Source organism: Rhinolophus hipposideros (assembly GCF_964194185.1).
Source record: "Rhinolophus hipposideros genome assembly, chromosome: 9".
Classification (NCBI taxonomy): Eukaryota; Metazoa; Chordata; class Mammalia; order Chiroptera; family Rhinolophidae; genus Rhinolophus; species Rhinolophus hipposideros.
The window spans coordinates 15,150,375-15,171,497 of record NC_138055.1 but is presented as its reverse complement, the minus strand read 5'-3'; the positions used below and the strand labels follow the sequence as shown (position 1 = coordinate 15,171,497).

The 21,123-nt window shown below is 33.9% G+C and overlaps 1 protein-coding gene across 1 annotated transcript in view; it reads right to left on the bottom strand.

Annotated features, from left to right (window-relative positions):
• Positions 1 to 21,123, bottom strand: part of SLC41A2 (solute carrier family 41 member 2) — a 106,500-nt gene that overhangs the window by 19,134 nt on the left and 66,243 nt on the right. The window contains exons 7-10 of the mRNA XM_081061064.1: positions 20,832 to 20,979; positions 16,035 to 16,114; positions 7,238 to 7,369; positions 6,128 to 6,276 (exon numbers count right to left, since the gene is read on the bottom strand). Of these exons, the coding sequence (XP_080917190.1) occupies positions 6,128 to 6,276; positions 7,238 to 7,369; positions 16,035 to 16,114; positions 20,832 to 20,979 (509 nt within the window). The remainder of the gene's footprint in view (positions 1 to 6,127; positions 6,277 to 7,237; positions 7,370 to 16,034; positions 16,115 to 20,831; positions 20,980 to 21,123) is intronic.

Genomic DNA, 21,123 nt, shown 5'->3' with positions numbered 1-21,123 from the left:
TTTCTTGTGAATACAAACCTGTTGGGAAATATAAGATGGTGCAATTTCCACGTAAGTATAAAATCAACAACAAATATTGTCTAGTAATAAAAACTAAGGAGGCTTTCATTTTTAAAATTATGTTAATAAGAAGTATTATAAATTTGTTAAGAGTAGTTTCATATTTATTGGTATTAAGTTTATCATCAGCTATAATATACGAGAATACTTTGATCCTCTCCTCCAAAAAAAAAAAAAATCTATTTAAGTACTTTTAAAGAATGATCCTAAGTGAAATAAGTCAGACAGAAAGAGTCAAAAACCATATTACTTCATCCATATTCAGGATATAAAACTGAAAGCAACAAACAAACAAAACAAACAAACAAAAACTCATAGACACAGACAATAGTTTAATGGTTACGAGAGGGTAAGGGGGGCAAAAAAGAGGGTGGAAGAAGAGGGTAAAGAGATCAAACATATAGTGATGGAAGGAGAACTGACTCTGGGTGGTGAATACGCGATGCAATATATACATGATGTATTGAAACCTATATCATTTTATTAACCAATGTCACTCCAGTAAATTTGATAAAACAAAAAAATAGAAAGCCAGTCACAGGAACCAAGTTTGATTCTGAAGTTACAGAAGAAGAAGACTCTGTTGTCACAAGGAGGTAAGTCTTTAGTTCCTCTCTAGCTGTTTCATGCATTAATCTTCTCCCACAATTAAGAGAAGATCCTAAAAGGCAGGGACAACGTCTCCTATTTCTTTTGTACAGTGACTAGCACAGTACTTGGAAAATTGTACGTATTACGTATTTGATAAAATCCCGATACTTACAATTCTCAACTTTACATATTGAGAATTTGTTGTCATTCCACCACTTAAAGGAAACTCTCCCACATGAAAAAAGAGATGTAGCCAGGAGCAAAGGTTTTCTACAACCAATCTGTCACCTTGAGTTTCTCACAGAACTTGGTGTTGTAGAATTTTGTAGAGTTCTTCATAATCTAATTTTCTATAGGAAACAATCAGTACCTAAAATAGGGAACTAAAAATTTCATATTGAAATGGTTTGCATTGTTTACCAATTCATTAAACACTTTATTGGAATTCAACAGGCATCTAGGGCTAAAAAAGTCTCATTTTTCTTTTCCCATTTAGATATTTTATAGCAGAAAAAATGCAAATATACTCCATATGTACCTATCTTTTTGCCTCTTAGAGGGTATGTAATCCAAACTTTTTATGCTTTTGTCTTTTCATACATGAAGGTAGGATTTTTTTTTTTTTCTCCTAAGGAGGGAGCAGCTCACAGTGGCCCATGCAGGAATCGAACCGGCAACCTTGGTGTTAATACCACGCTCTAACCAACCGAGCTAACCGGCCACCCCGAAGGAAGGATTTCTAACACAAAGCAGAACTAGTACAGCCTTTAAATTAAATAAAGAAATGAACCACAATGTACTGCCATTCGTTCTTTGCTCATGAGATTGCCAGTCTGTGTATCTGACTGATAGTTACCTTTGTACCTTCTCCGTTTTATTATACTGTCAAGGTACTACGTCCTTGAAAAAGACACTAGGGAATAAGGCAAACATGAATTAGAGACAGAGAACCATGAAGAAGATATTCCCTTCTGTACATCTTAGAAGGAAACCCAACAAGGTCCATCACAAACTGGAATTCCATATTATACTTTTGATTTCACAAATTAGCAGGCTTTAACCAATCAAAGGAGCATCTGAATAAGTAAGATGTGTGGGCAAAGGAAATCACTGCTTAGAGAGAAAGAACCCAGTTGTCTCTAAGTTTGCAGAAGAAAGTACACTCTGGTTCTAGCAAACCAAAGTTGTGGGTTCAGTCAGCTAATTTGATATCAATGAAATATTATGTTCTAAGACCAACAATTGTACCCTTACCCACAGCTAGCAGCCTCATAAATGCTGACTGATGGCACAACAGGTATAATGGGTAATATGTGATGGTTAGCTTGGTGCCAAACCATCCTTACTATTGAAAACAAACCCCAAACTCAAAATGTAATGTGACTGATCAGGTACCAAATATGAATGCCTTTCGCACATTACTCTGGCCTGGACATAGTCCAATACTGTGACTGCCCTTGGACTCCTGGCAAGAACATGAGGAAGAGTACAGTCTACCATCTGCTGCCTGTGGGTCAAAGGCCGTAACATCACGTAACAAAAACACATTCGTTAGGTTCCTTCTAATTGCAAGACACATAATAAATACCTCAACAACGTAATTTGCGACATGTGTAGATTTTTAAATTTAAAAAAGTTTCAAAAATTGTGCAAATAAGACACAAACTTGACCATTCCAAGTCCCAAACAACTTCAAACTCAAATTGACCCTGTACTTTTCACGATGCAAGAAATAGTCAGCTACAGGACAAAAATTAGAAAGCCATATGCTCTGAAAAAACTCCTATATTAACAACTGAAATAAAACCTTAATTTTTAAAAGCTCCCTTTATAGAAAAGTTCAACCACTCTCATGTAGGTAGCATCACTCAGCTTTCTCAATGATCAACTCAGGGCCAGTTTTGCTTTATCTATACCCCTATCTTGTGCTTTCCCGAGATATCATTTCATCTCTAAACAGTTCAGTAAATCCTTACAGTTTTGACTGAACATTAATAGAATTTTGAGGTTTTGTGTTTTATCTCTGCCTTTAATTTTAAATACCTATGTCAGCGAAAGAGAGGAAATTGGTGTTTACTAAAAGCCAGGAGAAGGTAATTTAGATTTTCCTTTTTTTATAGGACCTGAATACAGTTGTAAACTTTTCTCCTTCCACTGAAGGAGAAGAGCTGGGAGGATATCGTCATTCACTTTGACAAACATCAGCTAAGCACTAGGGATGGGGCTAGGTAGGTGTTACAAAAATGAGTAAAACAGAGACCCTTTCTCTAGGCTTGTGGGGAATACCACAGGGAAAAAGGCTTGGTCTTTACCTTCAAGGAGGAAGGAATCTAGATGGACAGAAATTAAATATGCATTAGAAAAGCTTACTATATGATAGTCAAAATACAGTTTCCAGTTTTCAACCTTCACTGGTCAGAATTTAGGTCAGAGGTTAAAAAAAGACACACAGGCATACTGTGAATACAGGTTTAAATCCAATATTTTTATGAATTCAGAAAAATTATTTATATCCTTCATTGACTTAAGTGAAATGAAGCATGATAGAAGATTGGCACAGAACCATAAACATAAATGTCAAATCCATCCATGAGGCAAAGTACAGTTGGAAATAGGAACATGTTCAAAAATGGCATGTTTATCAACAGACTAAAGAACAGTCTCTGACTATTTCCCATGGGATCGAGGAATGCCTTTTTCATAATACTTACACAATGCCAACAACATAAATGATAATAAATGACCAAATCATGTACAGCAATAAAGGTAGTCAGTAGTAAAAAAGCAAAGCATGTGAAATAACTTTTGTCCCTGTTGAACAGTAAAAAAATATTAACCCCCAGGTAGAGTTAGTTGCTTTTTCTTCAAGCTCTGACAGCAACTTACATGTAGCTATTCCCAGCGATATTATATTATATTACATTATGTTATATTATAATTATATTAATTTGTTTATGTAGTATAGTCTTCCCTCAAGATTGAGTCCTTAAGTATAGGGTCTGAATTTATTCACCCTGGGATTTAAAACCCATCCCTGCATCTACTAGAATGAAGGTTTATTGAATGAATAAATGATTTATAGATGATTTTCAATAAAATCTCAGCCACTATAAAGCATTATAGAAAAGTTAAAATATTAATTAAGTCATAAGGGTTTTAGTTATTTTTAAGAATAGGTTCTAATTCCCTTGCCTAGCATTTAAAACCTTTCTACATCATCCCTAATATACCTTTTTAACCTTATCTCACAAACTCCCTTCTCTTAGATCTTGTGTATGAATTACTTTATCTTTCTCATAAGGTCTGTGCTTTCTCAGCTCTATGCTTTAATTCAGTAATCTCCAAAGTTTTAGATTATGTAGCCTTTTCAGTATAAAATATTTGAGCATACTTAACACTAACATACTGTTTTTTATAAAGCTATCATAAAAATAGAAGAAAACAGACATTTTAAACAAATGAGGTAAAATACATACATAGAAGTTTTAATCTTTTCTTTCTATACACAGTGCATTTTTTTGCATGTACTTCACTTTGAGAATTACTGATTTACATCAAAAGAACAAATCTCATAGAGTGTCAAAATTAACTAAATCAAAACATGCAAAGCACTTAACAGCACTGGTCATGCAGGAAACACTGTAAATGTCAGTTAATTTCATTAACATTATCATCAATGCAATTTCTTTCATCAATGCAGTTTCTTTTGCCAGGAATAATATTCCCATACCTATCCTCTAGCCTCACTCCTATATGTCAAACCTCTTGAAGGCCAAATTCAAATGTTATCTATTCAAAGAATTGTTTGAATGCATCTCTTAAAGAGTTAGGATTTCTCAGTGTAGGAGGTACCAAATCCTACAGAGCTTAGCAGGAAGTCATGCCTAAGAAGCCAAAATAAAGCTCGAAAGAGAAAATTTAAAGATGGGTTTATGAAAAATGATGCAAATGAAAAAATGTGATTATTAATCCCAAGAAAAATAAAAATACACAAAAAGGAAATACAATCATAATATATTAACTGGCTTTATAGTAAACAATGTTTAGATAGGCCTAGTAGTAGAAACACTGAATTTTTTTTTAAATTTATTGGGGTGACAATTGTTAATTAAATTACATAATTTCAGGTGTACAATTCTGTATTACATCATCTATAAATCCCATTGTGTGTTCACCACCCAGAGTCAGTTCTCCTTCCATCACCATATATTTGATCCCCTTTACCCTCATCTCCCACCCCCCAACCCCCTTACCCTCTGGTAACCACTAAACTATTGTCTGTGTCTATGAGTTTTTGAAACACTGAATATTAATTTAACAAAAACTTATAATATATGGGAAAGATGGGGCCTCCAAAGAACAGCCTCCAAATCCTCAACTTCTATTTGCAAAAATCTAAATGAAGGACAGTAATTATAAACTAGAAATTTAGGCATATTACTTTAAATCTTATAGATAAAAACCTCAGAAGAAACAACTTAAATATTTCAAAGTAATTGTCTGAGAAATGCTTGAAAGGTAGAACCCTTTAGTACTATTTAACTTAAAATTTTTGTACATGTATTATATCAATCACACATTTAAGAAATAAAGGCAATTGTCTTAAATTTCAAAATTAACAGCCTTCCACATAAAGATGGCGAGTTGAGCATATACACTCAACTCTACTCTCCAAAAAACTCACTAACACAACAGAGAAAAAATTTAGAAAGGCACAGAAATCTCCCATAAAGAAATAGAGATTAGAAAGATAAGAAGTTTAATGCAAGAGTTCCAGGAACCAAATGATAAGATTACCAAAAGAAAGAAGAGAAAATCACAGAAGAAATAATTCAAAAAATTTTCCTAGAACTGAAGAACATGAATTTTAAGATAGAAAGGATCAAATAATGTCCAACAAAACAGACAAAATACCCAAACCAGGGCACATCAACATGAAATTTAAGACCAATAGAGGAAAAGACATCTTGCAAGCTTCCAGGGAGTGAAAAGTAGTTTTGTACAATGAAATGGCAGTGAAAATGGCATCTGTTGTTCTTCTCAGTGGTAACAGGAGAAGTTAAAAGGCAAGGAAGCAATGCCTTAAAAATTCTAAAAGAAACAGATTTCTATATCTAGTTGACATATCCATGATTTTTTTTTAAAAGGAGTTTGCATTTTACAACATGCGAAGGCTCAAAATATTTACTTCTATGTACTCTTTCTCAGGAATCCATCAGAAGATGGAGTCTCACAAAACATGAGAATGAAAAACAGGAAGACATGGAATCCAGGAAACAGGAAATCCAAAGGTTCTATTGATTGGAACATATTAAAACTGGTCCTTGTTTCTGGTTTTAAGAAGATCAAATCAATACAAAGCCATTCAGTTGATTTTTTTAAATGTTAAAATATTTCATGTGCCTTTAGATTTACACAGTTATACTTTTACATCAATCTGACCATAAAAGAGATTGCAAAAGGTTTCAACTCTTACCTGTAACACAGCAGCAAATAAGTATACTACTATGAAGATTACAGTTAGAGAAGTGTGACCACTTTTCATCAAATGAATAGTGTAGAGGAAAATCAAATGTCCAGGAATCACTAAAAGCAGTAGAACTTGAGCAGACCTATTATTTACTCCTGTAATATAGAATGTAAAAGTTGTTAAAACAAAATCATACTTTGGTTAATAATAAGTCACAGTTATTAAAATTTGAGGATTACTTTTTAGTTACCATACTGCATAGCATCACATAAAATTCCATTGCTAATAAATTTCAACAATTTACAATTACCATAGTTAAATCTCAACTATTTACAATTCACTTAATTCTTTGAAATTCTCACTATATGTCATATGCCAATTAAATAAAAGGTAGTTGATAAAAATTTACTATGAAGAACATTGGTCCGACTTTAACATCTATCATAAAAGCAGAGGAAAACAAAAGAAAAAATATGCAGTTCTTAAAGTACTGAAATGTTTTATTTTTACTTTTCCTTTAGAGTTCTTTCACTGACATGAGATGGTTGGGCATTTCTGATCCTGATTCAAAAGTCAAAAATTACATTCGGTTTCATCAGGGGGGAAACAAATGACAAGAATTGGGCAGTTTAAAATTGTTGTTTCAGTTTTTTGGTAATCACATGCCTGGTTGACCTAAACAATGCACTGTTCTTTGAAACTGAGTTTTCAAGGTTCTTATCCTGTTTGTTTGGGATCCAACGCCTACATTTAGAAAGGCCAAAAGATTAATATAGGAAAAACAGTGCTTCTGTCTTCCTAAATCACCTAGGGATGTTTTTGTGTCAGGAAAGAGGTTCCTCTTTCTTGACTTGTAAACAAGACATCCTAGAAAAAGGGACCAAAGAGAAAAATTACACGAGGTTCCTCAGCAACTGCAGAACTGATAAAAATGATGTTTAGCTCACCGAGATTTAATGAGCAAAATCTACTTAAAAGCTATTTAGTGCTCAGAAATAGAAAAAGTGTGCAACACCCACAAACAAACGACTATGTATTCAACAAATGTTGTCTGCCTATTTTCACAGAGAGTAACGGTTCCTGAAATAAAATATGCAAAAATCCACAAGCACATACCTGGACCAAAAAATGTTCTGCATGGGTAGTAACAACCTTTGGGTTCATCAGGCAATTCTCCTGGAATGCTGTGTAAATGGAGGTATGTAGAAATCCTGCTAGCCTGGATGGCCACCAAATTACCACCAATACCTGAAAATAGGAAAAACAAAGTAGTCCTCATATTTTAAACAACTTGCATAAATTCAACCAAATACAAGCCTCTTTATGTCACGTCCTGGGCCAATAAAACAAAATAGAATTCTTCTGAAATTCTGATTTATTTAATGTTGAGGTAGATATTCAAAAGGCATAAAATCATTGTTACAAAAGACTTATTCATTATTTTTCCAAATCTGGCTCACTGTCTGGTCCGTAAACAGACCAAAGTAAGTAATTTTTCAAAATTACTATCCCAACCAAGATACAAAACTAGGTAACAAGATGTGTCGTGTTTATTATCTTAAAGAGAGGGAAAATAAGCTAGACTAATTCAAACGGACAAGGCTTGATACTTTTCTTCTAGTTTACTAAAGAAATTGGTATCTGGCACTAAAAAAACACTCAAGAAAGTCACCTTTTAACTTCGCTTATCCTCTCATATACTTAAGAAGAGGAGTTGATGCTAAGAGGAGAAATTAATTCCAAAGGGCAGTAAGCACTCCCAAAGTGAAAAAGGACACCCAAACTCTTTCTCCTTTGATAGAGTATGGGAGGAAGAGGTGGTAGGGAAAAAAAGCAAGTAGGAAAAAAAATACTGAAATTTTTTAAATTCTTAAATGCTGAGTATGGGCTAGCATAGCCATTTAGAATCATACCTGGGAGTCTTAGACACCAGAGGAACCCATATTCACTTGCCTGGTATTTCAGTAAGCCTCCACCATGTGCTTATGGGACAGACCGAGGTAGGGCAAAAGACTTGAGATAGCCAACCTTGGTTGCACACAGCCAAGAATTCACATTTATTTCTGAATCCCTCTCTCATATGAAGCAAAAGCTGCTTGGGGTGGGGCAGGAAACACACTCGCTACCTGATACCAGAGAGAGATCAGTTGCTACTTCAGGAAATGTAGAAGCAAATGCTCTCTGCTGCTGGAGGAGTGGAAGAAAATCTTCCTACTCAAGCCTGGTCTGGCAGTTTGACTGCCAATAGCAGGAGGGGAAGAAACATTGAGAAAGCATCACCTCTGAGGACCAAGTGCATAGGGACTGCCTAAGACTGAGAATAGTGCAAAAGAATCCCAAACTCCATCCCATGCCTCACATCAAGTAACAAACATCAGCAGTCTACTCTGAGAAGAGGAACAAGAGCACAGATATTTAAGCCTTTCATGATGCAGGCTTATAGCACTCCAGACTTCACACTAAGCATAAGGTAGCAGGAGTTCATTGATAAAGAAATTTGAAGTCAGTGGTGCATGGAGGGTAATTATAATAATCACAGAAAACAAACCCAGCTCAACTACAGACTAGATTTATTCAAGCTTTCACATTAATGACCTAACAGAAGAAAATATCTGCTTATTTCTAGGCATCAAGTGTTGCCAAATATTCTACAGTGTACAGGAAGCCCCACAACAGTAAGGAATTATCTGACCCCAAATGTCAGTAATGTCAAGATTGAGAAACCCTGTATTAAAGAAATTGATGTATGCCTCCACTACCTGAAAATGGGGAGAACATGCCTCTAAATAACCTGTGAATTAAAGAAGAAAGCATAGGGGTGAGAGGTTAGCTCAGTTGGTTAGAGCATGGTGCTGGTAGCACCAAGGCTGCCAGTTCAATCCCCACGTGGGCCACTGTGAGCTGTGCCCTCCTTGAAAAAAAAAAAAAGCATAATAGAAAGAAAATATTTGTAACTGAATGGAAATTAAATGTTATATACAAAAGCAGGTGGGATGCAGCTAAAGCAACACTAAGAGGCATACTTATAGTCTTAAATGCATATATTAGAAAAGAAGAAAGGCTTATTCAGCTAAGCATCCATCTCAAGAAGTTGGAAAAGACAGAAAAATAAAGACAAAGTAAGAGAAGAAAAATAATGAAAACAGAAGAAATTAAACAGATCAATAAGAGCTAAACATTGGTTATTTGAAAAGAAAAAAAGAGTAGCACAAACATCAGGAACAAAAAAAAGAGAGTCATAATTTCAATTAATGCTGACATCAAAAAAATAAGAATTATGATCAACTTATTGCCAACAAACTTAAAAATTAAAATAAATATAAAAATATCCTAAAAATATAAAGTAAAATTTACTCACGAAGAAATACAAATTCTAAATCAATGTATAATGATACCAAAATTTAAAATCTTTCCCCCCAAATCACCAGGCCCAATATGTTGTTTACTTTATTGTTGTTTCTTTTAAGTGAGTTCTACCAAATATTTTAGCAACAAATAATTATAACCGTACACATATGACAGTATAAAAGAAGAGTAAGTATATCTGACTCATATAATGAGAGAGGCTAGAATAAGTTGGCTCAAAATCCAAAAATGAAAATATGAAAAAAAATTATAGGCCCATCTTATGAATAAAAATAAAGGTAAAAAAATACTAAACAAATTATTAGCAAACCAAATCCAGCAAAATATCAAATGTATAATACATCACAACCAAACCTGAGATATGACAAAGGAGGTACTGCAGATCAATTAAGAGTGCTATAGACTTGTCAATTAATAATGTTATGATAATTGGTTATTAATATGCCCCCAAAAGCCCCATGAAATTGGACCCTTCTCTCATACTATACATACAAATAAATTCTAGGTGGATTAAAGACATGTTGTGAAAGGCAAAATTATTAAACTTTAGAAGACAATATAGAATGGATGGATGAGAAGGATTGATTTTTAAAAATATAATAGAAAAACAGCAAACCATTAAAAAAAAGGTTGATAAATTTGTCTATAGTAAAATTTAAAACTCCTGTTCATCAACCTACCCTATACAGAGAGTGAAAAGACAAGCCATAGAGTAGAAAAAGATCTTCATAATACAAAGGACCACTGTCCAGAATATATAAAGAACTACAAATCAACAGAAAAAAGGACAAAATAGATAGTTCACAAAAGACGCTAATCCAAATTGCTAGTAAACTTTATGACAAGTTGCTTAACCTCATTGGTAGTCAGGGAAATGCAAATAAAAACACAATAAATATCATTACACACCCACCTGATTGACAAATACTTTAACCTGAACTACGGGTAATGATGTGGAGCAACAAGAAGTCTTACACAGAGCTAGTGAGAGTGTAAGTGGTTACATTCCCTTGTGAAAACCCCTTGGCATTGATGTACATACCCTATAATCCAGCAATTTTATTCCTGGATAAATACTCAAACACAGAGCAACATTGTCCATAATAGCCCAACAAGAGAAAAGTGCAAATATTCCAAATCATTACCAACAGTAGAATTGATAAATAAATCATGGTAAAGTAATCCATTGGAATATTGTACCACAATGAAAATGAATAACAACAGTTAAATATAACAATATAGCTGATGCACTTATATAATCTTGAGCAAAAGAAAGATGTCACATAAGAATATGTACAATATACTTTCATTCATGTAAAGTTCAAAAACTGGCAAAACAAAACAGTTTTAGGAATGCATTTGCCCATAGAGATAATAAAACTAAAAAAAAAAAAAAAGGCAAAAGAATTATCTCTAAAGTCAAGATAGTGATTAACTTTGGGAGGGAAGGAAAAAGTTTCGGTTGAGGAGGGAAGAGAGGACTTCCAGGGTGCTAGCTTAAATGCCAGCTACTCGGTAGTTTGCCTTATAAATATTCTTTTAAACTACATACATTTGTATCTTGTATTTATTCCACATCATTAAAAACTGGGAAAATAGCAAAACCTAGAAAAATATATAAATTAACTATTTGAAATAATACCCACTATTTACTTATGAATCAGGTTAGGTTCATACCTAACAGACAAGAATATTTTCAATGCATTTATAAGCCTCTCCATACCCCTATATAGAAAAATATTTTAAATCTTTTTTTATATCTTCTAAAATGAACAGCAACAACAATAAACAAAATAAAATGTAATCTGAAAAATAGTCAGCAAGAAATAGCATCTAAAGAAAATCTCTAAAAATCAAAACAAACAGCTATATGCCACATTGAAGTAGACGAGGCACTTAAAACCCCTTTTATACAGATCATGCCTCAAGATGAGTTAGTGCACACTGCTCACTCAGGAGGCAGTTACCATATTATCTTTCATATGAGTAAATGACAGTGAACTGGAGTGGAAAGATCACTGGTTTTACAGTCAGAAAATCTAATTTGAGCCTCAGCTCTGCTTTTTAGCTCTGTTACTCTGGTCATGTTAATCCCCTTAAGCCTTTGTTACTTAATCTGCAAAATAGTAATGAAAAATATCTGCTCTAAATATTGTTTTATAATCCTTAAAATGCTATACAAACAAACAAAACCCAAATTATGGGTAAATTTGCTGATTCAAATGAGCTTATCTAAATTGCCCCATTTAAAATTATAGTCCCTACCCTCACATTCCCAATTCCCTTAACTCTGCCCATCTTTTTCATAGCATTTACGATCTTCTAACATACCCTATTTTTTACATATTTATTATGCTCATGATTTGTTGTCTGTTTCCTCCCAACTAGAATGTAAGCTTCACAAGAGCAGAAGTTTTTGTCTAATTTGTCCACTATCTCCCCACAGCCTCAAATAGTGCCTGCACATAACAGCAGCTCACTAACTATTGTGCAATGAATAAATTTGATAAACTTAACTTAGGAAAAAAGCACACTGAAGAATAACAGCATTTTCAAAACAGACCAATTCCCTAGACTTAGCTCTATGCTTTAAAATGTCGAAGAATGGGCTCTGAGAGAAGTATGAAGTCATAAGAACTGGAAATTTTCTATGTCCATGTTGGACTTCATTTGAATCATACTTTACATACTGGAGAGGGAGATTTTTAAACAAGAAGAGTTACACAATTCCAGGATGTCTCAACCAGGTGCTAAGAGTCAAACTCTTGGATGATGTCAGACAGAATCAGAAGCTAGCAATCCTATGGCCAGGACTATCATCCACTGTTGATCCAAGCTGCTTGGACACAAAATAGATTATTAGCCCCCAGTCCCCAAAGCAACGGAGGTGAGACTACTTGATAATAGAATTATCCGGTTGTCGCTAGATGAGTTCTTTGCTTGATAATTTGGGTTGTGGTTTTTAGGACCCAGCAATAGGTAATTTACTATGGAGAAACCCAGCCCTAGCAAGGCTTCACATCTAAGCATTGAACTGGGGTCTTCATAAGTATTAGACTCAGAAATACAGGTTGAATGATTTTCTTCAAAGTCAGTCTATAATGACCTATAAATATATTGCCTGATAGCTATTGAAGTTCTGGCATTCACTGCATGCGAATAATTTGTTATTGTGAAAATAAGAATTTAACATTTTTGTAATCACAGAAAAAAATTAAAAGCATAAATCTCACCTGCCTTTTTTAAGCTGAGAGATCAATTTCTTATGCCAATGCACCAAAAATATAACAATTTAAACATTACTTTTTTTAATTGAGGTATAATTGACATACATTCTATTAGTTTCAGATGTATAACATAATGATTTGATATTTGTATATATTGTAAAACTTTGTATTTTTAAAACAAATTATAAGGACTTGACCTTAAACTAAATGTAGCCTTGTGATTTCCTCACGTCTCATTTAGTAAATAAAAAATTCATGAAAAGCAAATGCTGAAAATAACTTAAAATGCAATTTATCATAAAAATGTTTTAAAAATCCATTTCAAGGAGTTCTGAAAATTTTTCTAAAGGAAAATAAATTTCTTTAAAAATGTGTTTGAAAGGGAAACAAAGTCACATTGACTAGGGTGCATAATTAAGGCACATAAATGCTGAGCTCTGTTCTCTGCAGAGTTGACTCTGGCGCAGCCCACACGGGTTTGAAAACGGCCTCTGCCACTTATGTGACTTCAGTGATGTTTAACCACTTGAAGCTTAGTTTTCCAATTTGAAAAATGAGGATAATTTATATCTAACTCACAAGAAGTAGAATTAAATAAAATAAGGCATACACGAAAGACACTTAACAGTTTTTGGACCTGGTAAAAGCTCAACAAATATGTGATGATGATGATGATGATGATGATGATGATACAATTTGTACAAGTAATGTGATTCTGACTTGGTGTTTCTTAATTTTAAGTCCTGACACAACTTGCTGGAGAATTCATTAGTCAGGGAATGTGCAGGAACTGTGTTGCTTTTCAATTCACACATTTTGTTTAAAAAAAACACAATAAACAGTAAGAAAAAATAAACCACTTGGTGCCCATATTTTAAATAATCATTTAATCTGCCTTCTGTTTACTCAATGAATTTTCCAGTAGAAGTTAGTGATGCCGATTTTTAAAAGTCTGGATTTTCTATATCTGAGCTCACTTTCTGAAGTAAACAACTGAAAGAGAACACTGAATAACTGGCATGTATTGGTAATAAATTATCATCTGATAATAAAACATAAACAAGGTCAGTACCATACCTCTCACTGAAAGTAAATTAACATATCCTAGAAACTGAAAGAGGTCTAGAGTCTTTATACTATACAGGCACTTTCACAAAGAGTTACTGATTAAACCACTAAGAACAGCTTATAATCATCCATGGATTTCTCTTCATAGCCCCCCAAAAGGAGAAGAATCGAATGTTAAGAATTATACTACTTAATGCAAAGCAAAAGATGGCATTCAGATACATTTTTCAATGCCAGGTATTTGCCACAGGCAAGCATAAATGGTAGTTTCCTTTTCATGTTCACTTATTCCAGGGATTCTCTTGGGGGTAATGTTCTATTTGGTATTTTATTAGATATAGAATGCTTCAATGCAAATTCAGAAAGCATGAGCTATTAAACCCAACAATATCTACTCTATCTGTAACTTCCCTTGCTTTGAATTTGAAACAAAAGACTATTAATAGTTAGTTGCAGCTCTCTTCTAAATAACCACAATGATAGAACTTTATAGAACTACTTTTATCATTTCTTTGTTACCATGTCCAGGCTGGCACATGTGATTATCAATATAAATAAACCCTTATAAATAATCAACTTAACACTTTCCTCTTCCCTGCATTTCCTGACTTGCCTCACTCTGCAGTCCAGGAAACACAAACACAACTGGTGTTAAAACTTCACCAAACTAAAAATGCACTAAACTAAAAATACACCAAACTAAAAGTAAAACGAATTGAGACTTTAGAGAGAGATTGGTAATTTTTCCAGATAAGATGGATAAAATTTTAATGTAAACAACATAATTAGTATAGGAACTCATTAAAACCTTACTTAGAATTGTTGTAATTTAATTTCTCACTGAAATGTTGGACAATTCAGTTCTAACAGGCATTATTGGACAACATTTATCCTAGTGAATTCATCAACTAATATTCACTGAAGAGGACCTGAACAGGTGGAAGAAAAGCAGTAATCTGTCCAGGCTGTGAAAATTAGAACTTTGTAGAACCACAATATAAGAATCTGGTTAGAATGATAAAGGAAAAAGTTGCACACATCCAACAGAGATGTACAGATGTACAGTGTACAGAGAGCCTTGAAAGCTAGGCTAAAGAATTCAAACTTGATTCAACAGGGAGGAGAAAGCCACTGATAAGTTTATCATCTTCAGACTGAAGTAATAAAAAAAAAGTTGAAGGATGACCAATCTGTTAGTGATAATTTGCATTAAATAGGGACTAATTCAGGAAAGCTACTTTATTACTTGAATGATGGCTAAAGTGAGACATTAGCAGACTACAATGGTGAGATATGTTGGTTATATAAATAAATAAACAAGTGAATTATGTTAAAGGACAAATAGACAAGGTCTGGTCATTGTCTATTCAAAGAGGATAAAGGACCAGGTTGAATCAGATGATTCCTTGATTTTTAAGAGTGGGTGATGGGGAGAATGGGAGCACCAGCAAAATTGGGAGGGGGGTCTATAGGAAAAATTTGTGCATAGACATCCTAAAGGTACAAAAAAATTTTTAATGTTTAGTAGAAATTTTAGATATAAAATTAGATTTTGGAGAACTTGCCTTTATATAACAGATTTTCTTACACATAACTATACAAAAGTAATTTATGTTCAGTATATCCTGTGACATGTTTTTCCCCAGGTAGAATTACTTTTTAAATTATATTGGCTTAGGCTATACTAAAATCCAATTTAATGACAGCCAGACCCAAAAACAGTAGGACTGGATTAAAATTATCTTATTAAACATAATTCATATAAAACTCCCAGTGAACTTAAGTATAATTCCCACTTTATAGATAAACAAAAATATAAGGCAGATTTTAAAGGAATCAGGAGAGGAGTGAAAGATTTTAATAGACTGAATTGACTCACGCTTAAACATTAAGTCGAATTATCCACGAAAATTGACAGGAGCAGGACCAAAATATCATAAGATAGCAGATAAACCCAAAGTATCCCAAACTGAAATATCTTATTTTGCCACACTAAGCTTAAAAATCAGGTATGCCTGACTCTCAAACTAATATCTAGTAATAACATTATGAATTAGTTCTTTTCTAAGATGTGTTCTGCATACTGAGAACAAGAAATGTCATTTCCACTGTGAACAGTAACCTGGGTTTGGAGAGAGAATGGATGGGATAGGAATATAGAACTCTTAAAATCTGAACCCTAAGATGCCTATTAGCTCCTAATAGTATATGAAGATTTAATATCATTATGAAATAGTATATTTAATTCTTACCATTAATAACTGGTGTGTAAACAACAATTCCAACCAAGTTTGGATCTGATACAGTTGTGTCCAGAATAAGGCCTCCAATGCTGAAACATATAAAATCACATAACTTAGGAAAGAGAAAATAAATGTACTAACTTGAAGCTGTTCTTTACATACAAACACATTACTTTTTGATAGATGATTGGATAAAGAAGACGTGGTACATATACACAATGGAATACTACTTAGCCATAAGAAAAGATGAAATACTGCCATTTGCGACAACATGAATGGATCTTTGAGATTATTATGCTAAGCAAAATAAGTCAGGCAGAAAAAGCCAAGAACTATCTGACTTCACTCATATGTGGGATATAAAACTGAAAGCAACAAAGAAACAAAAACTCATAGACACAGAGAACAGTTTAGTGGTTACCAGAGGATAAGGAGGGAGGGAGAGTGGAAGGAGAGGGAAAAGGGGATCAAATATATGGTGAAAACTGGTGCTGGGTGGTGAATACACAATGTAATATATAGATAATGTATTATAGAAATGTACACTTGAAACCTATATAATTTTACTAACCAATGTCACCCCAATAAATTTAATTTTAAAAAAGTGAAAAAAATATTTAGACATTAATAGAATAAAAAATATTCAAAGTAAAAATCATTGTCAACAGCAAAATGTTGAAAATAAAATACTGCATAAGCTGTAGCCCCACATTTCAGGACGCTCTTTCTCATCTCCAAGATATGTTACTTTTAAAAAGGAAAAGCATATACTTTAAGTTCATTAAAATGTCTGGAAGGACACATAAGAAATTGTTAACAATATCTACCTCGAGGGGGTGAAAGTGGCAGGAGAATAATGGTCATTTTATATCCTTCTGTGCTTAATTTTTTTAAACCATTGCATTTATTGCTCTTATAACTTATAATTTTTAAAAGAGTATTTTTTTATATTTGAAGTAAACAAGGTATTAAAAAGATGATTTTTTATTGTATTAAAACTAGATACAAATAGGGTGTGTCTTATCACTAGTAAATAAAAATGAGTAGTAGTCATAGAAAGAGCTGGTCTTGAGAATAGAGGAATGGAAAAATAACATACAGTTATATAGTGGCCAGCCATACACTTTCCATGTCTCAGTGGAGCTTGGAGATTTTTTTTTTTTTTTTTTTAGTTTCCAAAACCATTACCAATTGGTTAACCTCAATCTCTTGATCCACATATCATAAAACATTGCCAGTCCCTACATTCCATGGGATCCCATTGCCTGAATCTTCCAGGAAAATGCAATCCACATTACAGAAAAATGAATTATATATTATCACAGAATGGAATTTATGGTCAAAATATCAGATTAAGTGTTCTTACCACTACCTGATAGTTAACATTAGGAAATTATTAAATCTTGATGAATTCAATTCTTTAGCAAAATAAAAGCAATATGCCTGAACTTCTAGGTGTTCCCATTAAATGGTATACTATAAAGTCCAAAAATAGTCATCCTTAGAAATACTTTAATATTTTAAGCCTAATCTTAAAAACTAACGTTGCATGAAACAAACTAGTTATATGTCAAAGACTAAAACTCTCTGTCAAAATACAAAGATCATGCTGTGAAATAACATGAATACTTGATATGACACATTTTAAAATATTTTTGTTACCCAGGTAATAAAACTTATAGAAAAATCAGAGAATAAAAATAAAAAGCAGAAAGTAAAACTCAACCATAGTTACATCACTCAGAGTTATACTGTTAGCATGTTGGTATATAGCTTCCTAAACATTTTTAAACATGTATATTTTTAAAATTAAAAACAAATCAAATGTTATCAAACAAACATGCATTATTTAAAAAGTAAAATTACCACAAAGCTTATAAAATACTTGTAATCCCTAGTCGCACCCCAGATTCTGTTTTCCACTAGCAATTCTTTTCAACTTCTTTAGTCTGTTTCTTCTGGCACTTAATTCTGTATTTCTAAACAACATGTTTTTACTACGATTTCTTGATTTTTTAATTTTTACCTAATGACTTCCATGATGTCAGATGGAAGATTTAGTCTTGCTTACCCCTCCCTCCCCACTTTAGTCCCTTCAGAACTCCTTTCCTCCTGCCATCACATTCTGCCAATCTGGTAGTACTTTTTGGTGAAATATTTAGGGTTATTTTATTATAACAATGGAATCATTATTCACAACTGAGCCACAAAGTATGTTACTAGATTTCTTCACTTGTACTTTTGGCTTTGTCTCATGTTTTTCTTCATTGTTTTAGCTACTTATTACTAATTCAGCCTCAAATTTGTAACCAAGTATAATGAAATGCCTCTGAAGACATTTCAGGTGACTGATGAATTCCACTCTTGTTTCTCTTAGAGACATTCCTCCCTAAGCCCAGTGTCCTCCTGCCAACCTGGACAGTTTTTCTCTAGGCCTGGTGCACAGCTGCCATCTGTAATATTCCCATGCTGGGTTTTGGCCTACGGATATGACCAAGTCCCAAAATTTCAGAGGATCTGGTTGCCTAAATCTTCCAGGAAAGAGCAATCTACATTCCAGAATAATGAACCAGATGCTGTCATGAAATGGATTTCCTCACTCCTGTATCTATCATCTTTTACATGAAAGGGTATATGGGAAGTACATTTTCTGAGATCTTGCATGTCTGAAAACTTCTTGAATCTATCCTTACACTTGGTAGATAATAAGACCATTTTTTTATGTCAAAACAATTTTGCCTCGGAATTTTGAAGGAATCACTTCTAGTGTTGCTATTTGACATCATTCTGATTCCCAGTCTTTTATACGTAGCTTGTTTTGTTCTCTCTGGAGGATTCTGGGTTTTATGATAATGTGCTTTGATTTGGGTCTCTCCTATTCTAATTCATTGTGCTGGGTCCTCAGTGGGCCCTTTCAGTCTGGAAGCCCATGTTCTGGGGAATTTTCTTGTATTATTTCTTTGATAATTTCCTCTCCTTATTGTTTGCCTCCAGTTGTCCACCTCTTTGCTCTCTGTTCTACTTTCCAAAATAGTTCCTCAACCCTATCTTCTAACTTTACTACAAATTTTTTTGTTTCTTCTATTTATATATTTTTAAATGCCCAAGAGCTCTTCCTGGTTTTCAAATCCTCCATAGTAAAACATTCTGATCGTACATTGTGGATGCCAGTTTCTCTTATTTCTCTGAGGACACGGTGATAATTTTTTTGACGGTTTTCAACTATCCCTGGACTTTCTTTGAGTATTTTTTTAAAATATTTTTTTGTCTGTCTTCCATGTTAGAAGCCTTAATCAAATGTCTGGCAATCTGTTACAGTCTGCTCCTCCTTAACGGGTACTGCAAAGCACACTTGTAGCTCTTTGTATACCTGGGCAGAGCTTGTCAGCAGATGAGCCTCACTGAACAATGGTCAGGTGGGCATGCAGCTCTTTCACTAAAAGACCCACAAGGGACAGTGTCTGCAGATTTTAATGTTGTGCTGATGACTTTCCTCAGAAAGACTTTATCCAGCAGTCTACAAGCAAAGAAAAGGAAGTGGGATAGGGTTTTCACTGTTCACCATGTAGACTTTCACCTAATCCTCCTATTTTTCATACAGTACTTAATCCATAGCCTCACTTGAGCGGGGGGTTCTGAATCCATACAGAGCCTCTCTGATTTAGCCTCTCCAGAGTTAGACTAATTCTCGTCTTCTGCTAAGGTGGAAGGAGACAGTCACCTGGGTGGGCAAGCTGGAGAAAGGCTTTGAGGATCTAATTGCTTCTTACATAAACTTTCAACCAATCTTCTTCATGTTAGCTTTCAGAAGTACTCAGGGCCGCTAATTCCTCCACCTTTCTTAGTTTCTGAGGCTCAGAGCAGCTTGCTTCTTGTGGGTGCCCCCTCTTTCTGCAAGTGCTTACATTTTAGCTATTTATATTCTGATTGTTCAGTTAACCATCATCCGTCTGATTCCTATCTCACTAATTTTGTTGATTCTCATACCTACTGTGCCCTCTGCTCTCTTTCTGTCTTTGTGGTTTTATCACTTTTTATTATCTTACTGTCATTTTAGTTGTTTCAGGAGGGAATATAAACTTGTGTCAATCTATCATGTTTAACAGGAAATTTATACTCATTTCTAGCTTACTCTTTTCACTAAATGTATAATGAACACCTTTCCATGTAAATTGAAATGTTACAATATAATTTTTAGCACCTGACCAATACTCGGTTTTGTGACTATGCCACACTTTACTCGATCAATACCTAATTCTAAGGTGAATCAATACCTAATTCACACTTTACTCGATCAACACCTAGGCTTCTAAGGTGTTCTCTCTCTTTTTCATTCATTAAAAATTCCACTGTGATGAGGATCCTGGCAACTAAATCTTCTGCAAATATCCTTAACTATATCCTTAAGTCCTGAGAAAGACCTAGAAGTGGAAGTAGTCAAATGGTATATACATTTCTAAGGCTTTTGGATACCCAATCTGAGCAATTTACTACTAAAAATAAGCAATGTCCTTGTCAGTTTAAAACACACATACATACAAACACCACTAGATTTTACTCTGGAATCTCATAAGGATTTGTTTGGAGAAATGTCTGAAACTGGAAGCCCAATGATTCCTGGCACTTGTATCATTCCTGTCACTTATATCCCTTATTACCTGGGATAATATAGAATTGGATATGAAATAACAGATCCAAGAAATAAAAACAGGCAATTGATTTGTTTTAATATACACATAGATCATGCATATGGAACACACACACACACACACACACACACACACACACACACACTTTAATACTAACCTACTTATAACCATAGCTGTGATGACAGGCTCCCAGCCTGAGTGGAGAACTGTCCTTGTGGCTGGATGTTTGGCAGCTATTATAATCCAGATAGGAGTTAGAGCCAAGAAAAAGACACCAACTAATGGAGAAATGTAGTAATAGGTCTCTAAAATTAAAAAAAAAAAAAAAAGACAACATGTCAACCTCTCTTCTAATGATGGAACAAATGTAAATATTAAAGGTAAAAGTTTGCCAGAAGACATGAAGTTATCAAACATATTCACATGTTACATATTTTCTAAAAATTTCA